The sequence below is a fragment of the Phyllostomus discolor genome, chromosome 7 (genome assembly GCF_004126475.2).
Source record: "Phyllostomus discolor isolate MPI-MPIP mPhyDis1 chromosome 7, mPhyDis1.pri.v3, whole genome shotgun sequence".
Classification (NCBI taxonomy): Eukaryota; Metazoa; Chordata; class Mammalia; order Chiroptera; family Phyllostomidae; genus Phyllostomus; species Phyllostomus discolor.
Genome location: NC_040909.2, coordinates 99,534,260 through 99,537,582, shown reverse-complemented (window position 1 = coordinate 99,537,582; position 3,323 = coordinate 99,534,260). Strand labels below are relative to the sequence as shown.

Below are 3,323 nucleotides of genomic sequence, written 5' to 3'. Positions count from 1 at the left end.
AAAGATAAAAAGGAGTTTGATATATGCCATCGCTCTTCCCCCAGCACCATCCACATATGCAGTGCCATTACCAGTGGTACAGAGACCCGGGGTGACACCGAGTGGGAGTGCACCAGAGCACTCCAGTCCGCTATGAAAGCATCGCTTTCCTTCCCAAAAGGCGGAAGATGTCCTTCCTTGTAAATGTGCCCAGCTAAAAGCGTTCTTCCCATATTTGCATATCTTATTACATTTTGTTGAGATTCAATTAGTGAATAAGAATTAAGGAAAGCACACACAACCAGCCTCTAGGTAAAATAATGCCACAGGACAAGGCAATCGGCAGTGCGGTGGGGTGGTGCGGAGAGTCTATTTTCTTTTATGTTGCTGTAAAATTGCTCTAGGAGCTATTTTTATTAAAATTCTCTAATTTTTATATTTTTTAATTGAGTATATCCATGTAACAAATGTCCAAACTTGTAGAGAATTTTTATGAATTTATTTAATCAAACTGATGACAATTGCCAGGAAGCAAAATCTCCATGGATTGAGAAAAGGCTCTAAGAATGGCAGTTTTGCAGCTTATTTTATATATTACAATCAAAAGAGGAGGTGAGTCCTGGCTGGTTTAGCTCAGTGGATTGAGTGTGGGCTGCAAAACAAGGGGTCGCCAGTTCAATTCCTAGTCAGGGCACATGCCTGGGTTGTGGGCCAGGTCCCCAGTGGGGGCAGGTGAGAGGTGACCATACATTGATGTTTCTCTCCCTCTCTTTCTTCCTCCCTTCTTTCTCTAAAAGTAAATAAATAAGATCTTAAAAAAAAACGAAGGAGGAGGTGTAAAGAGGGTTACATGAGCTCTATTGGTGGTAGAGTAAGAGGATGAGAGAAAGCAAATGAGGGCAGAAATCTCTGGGACTGAATAAAAATTAAAATGGAAAAACCAATACTACTCTTACATTGGTGGGTATAAGATAATTAATTAGCATTTACAGCACATAGAAATGGTATTCAGTGAACAAGATACCAGTGAGAGATTCTGTGGTCTCCTGCTCTGGTGTGGAGATGGTGCCCTGAGGGGTCTGGAAAAGATTACTCTGACATTCCAAAGGTTTGTTATCTTAGATGCAAAAGGACAATAGACAAGCTCACTTAAGGTGAAGATTGACCTTTGTCAAGAAAGCTACAGGCCTACCTGTCATGGCTTGCTTTTAGCTGGGAATTTTTATATCTAGACCATCTTATGTGGTTACTTTTTTAATAAAGATTTTATTTATTTATTTTTAGAGACGAGGAGGGAGAGAGTAGAGAGGGAGAGAAACATCAATGTGTGGTTGCCTCTCTCGTCCCCCCCTGCTGGGGATCTTGCCCACAACCCAGGCATGTGCCCTAGACTGGGAATCAAGCTGGCGACGCTTTGATTCTCAGGCCAGCACTCAATCCACTGAGCTACACCAGCCAGGGCTTTATGTGGTTAGTTTTAGTCCCTGGGTCTGTAAGGCCAATATGCAGGGCTCTCCTCAGCTTTTCAGGTTTAGTATATGACCCCTTTTTCATCCACAGATAAATGTTGTCTGATATTTATCTATCTTAACTATGAACACCTGTATAGTATTGTTAAATACATGGGCAAGTGACTAGAATTATGTATGACATGGGCTCCGAGTTACTGCTTTCAAATGGACACTTCACATTACCCATTTTTGTACTAAGAAAACTTAACCGTGTGAAATCAGCTCAGGATTCTTTGAAACCATGTTTCTTTTGGCCTTTTGTCTTGCTACGGATAAAAAGGACAGAAAAAAATATCAAAAAATCTAAATATTTAAAATAAAAAATTTTCTCATAAATTAGAAAGTAGATGTTTGAAATTATGCCCATATTAAATTAACCCAAGATGCAGTTTCAAGGCAAATAATGTGTCTGGGAGAAGTCATCTGCTTCCTGAATTAGTGTCATTATTTTATCTACGGGAAGATAATCAGTCAGTATCCTGAAGAAAAGAGGGCAGTTTTCTATTTATTAGCTTTCTTGTGGAAATTCCCTTCGAAAGAAATTTTTCATTGTACTTACATCATTGAAAGACATGCTTACCTAGTTAAAGAAATCACTAGAAGATGGACACATTGCCTAGAATGGAAACAAAATACTTAGCTCTCAGAGCAAGGGTCTCAGCAGCAAACCCACCAGGCATTCATCCAGCCAGAGATGAACACAAAGCATGATCTCTGCCCCAGACAGCTTTCCATGTATGAGAGAGAGAAGCTAGAACAAGACAGGCACACCTATGGGGCTGAGGCTCACATCAGGGTAGCTGCTTGGTAAACAGGTCACCAGAGAAGCAAGGCAATTTGAGTAGGTGACAAGTTTTTAGGAAAATGACACTACTGTGGTAGTGTCTAGGGGGAGATAAACTAAATTAGAATTGTTAAAGAACACAATTCAACCTAGTAAATTTAAAGATCTAATTAACTCCATTAAGTGAGTCACAAGTTGGGCAGCATCCCACCTAGCACCTAGCACTGTGCTCCCAGGGGTTGTGCAAAATGGAAGGAAAGAAGGGTGGGGTGAGGAACCATTTACAAAGGAACCAAAAAGGAAATGAGCATCTGGAGTGTGGCAGTGGAAGGGTGCCACCACCATGTCCCTGCAGGCTGATTTTGATCAGGCAGCCGAAGATGTGAGGAAGCTGAAAACAAGGCCAGACGATGAAGAACTGGAAAAACTCTATGGGCTCTACAAACAATCTGTAATTGGAGACATCGATATTGAGTGTCCAAGAATGTTAGATTTAAAAGGCAAAACTAGGTGGGAAGCATGGAACCTCCAAAAAGAATTATTAAAGGAAGATGTCATGAATGCCTATATTTCCAAAGCAAAGGAGCTGATAGAAAAATAATGAAATTTAGAATCCAGCATATGAAAAAACTTTCCCTTTGAAGCCTTCATAATAGTATCATGACCTAATATTAGGGGAGAAACGCATTTTTAACTCTTCATATCATGAATGTTTTTGCAGTAACATGAATTATAATCCTTAATTAAGAGATATAATGAAACTACATATTTAAGGAAATTTTACTTGCTAAAACAAGGTGAATGTTTTTCACATTTAAAAAGTTATCTTTAGCCCTGGCTTGTGTGGTTCAGTGGAGTGAGTGCCAGCCTGTGAAATGAAAGGTTTCTGGTTCAATTCCTGGTCAGGGCACATGTGTGGGTTTTGGGCCAGGTCCCTGCTTGGGGGCACATGAGAGGCAGCCGATTGATGTTTCTCTTGCACATAGATGTTTCTCTCCCATTCTTTCTCTCTCCCCCTCTCTCTCAAAATAAATGAAACCTTAAAAAAA

The 3,323-nt window shown here is 40.2% G+C and overlaps 1 protein-coding gene across 1 annotated transcript; it reads left to right on the top strand.

The window, feature by feature from the left end:
- Positions 1 to 2,581: 2,581 nt before the first annotated feature.
- On the top strand, positions 2,582 to 2,875 carry LOC114514405 (acyl-CoA-binding domain-containing protein 7-like). The gene has a single exon (XM_036031649.1). The coding sequence runs from the start codon at positions 2,618 to 2,620 to the stop codon at positions 2,873 to 2,875; it is 258 nt and encodes an 85-aa protein (XP_035887542.1). The 5' UTR covers positions 2,582 to 2,617.
- The last annotated feature ends 448 nt before the right edge of the window (positions 2,876 to 3,323 follow it).

Bases quoted from the DNA above. Each gene is read 5' to 3' on its own strand.
- LOC114514405 (XM_036031649.1), top strand. From the start codon at position 2,618: ATGTCCCTGCAGGCTGATTTTGATCAGGCAGCCGAAGATGTGAGGAAG.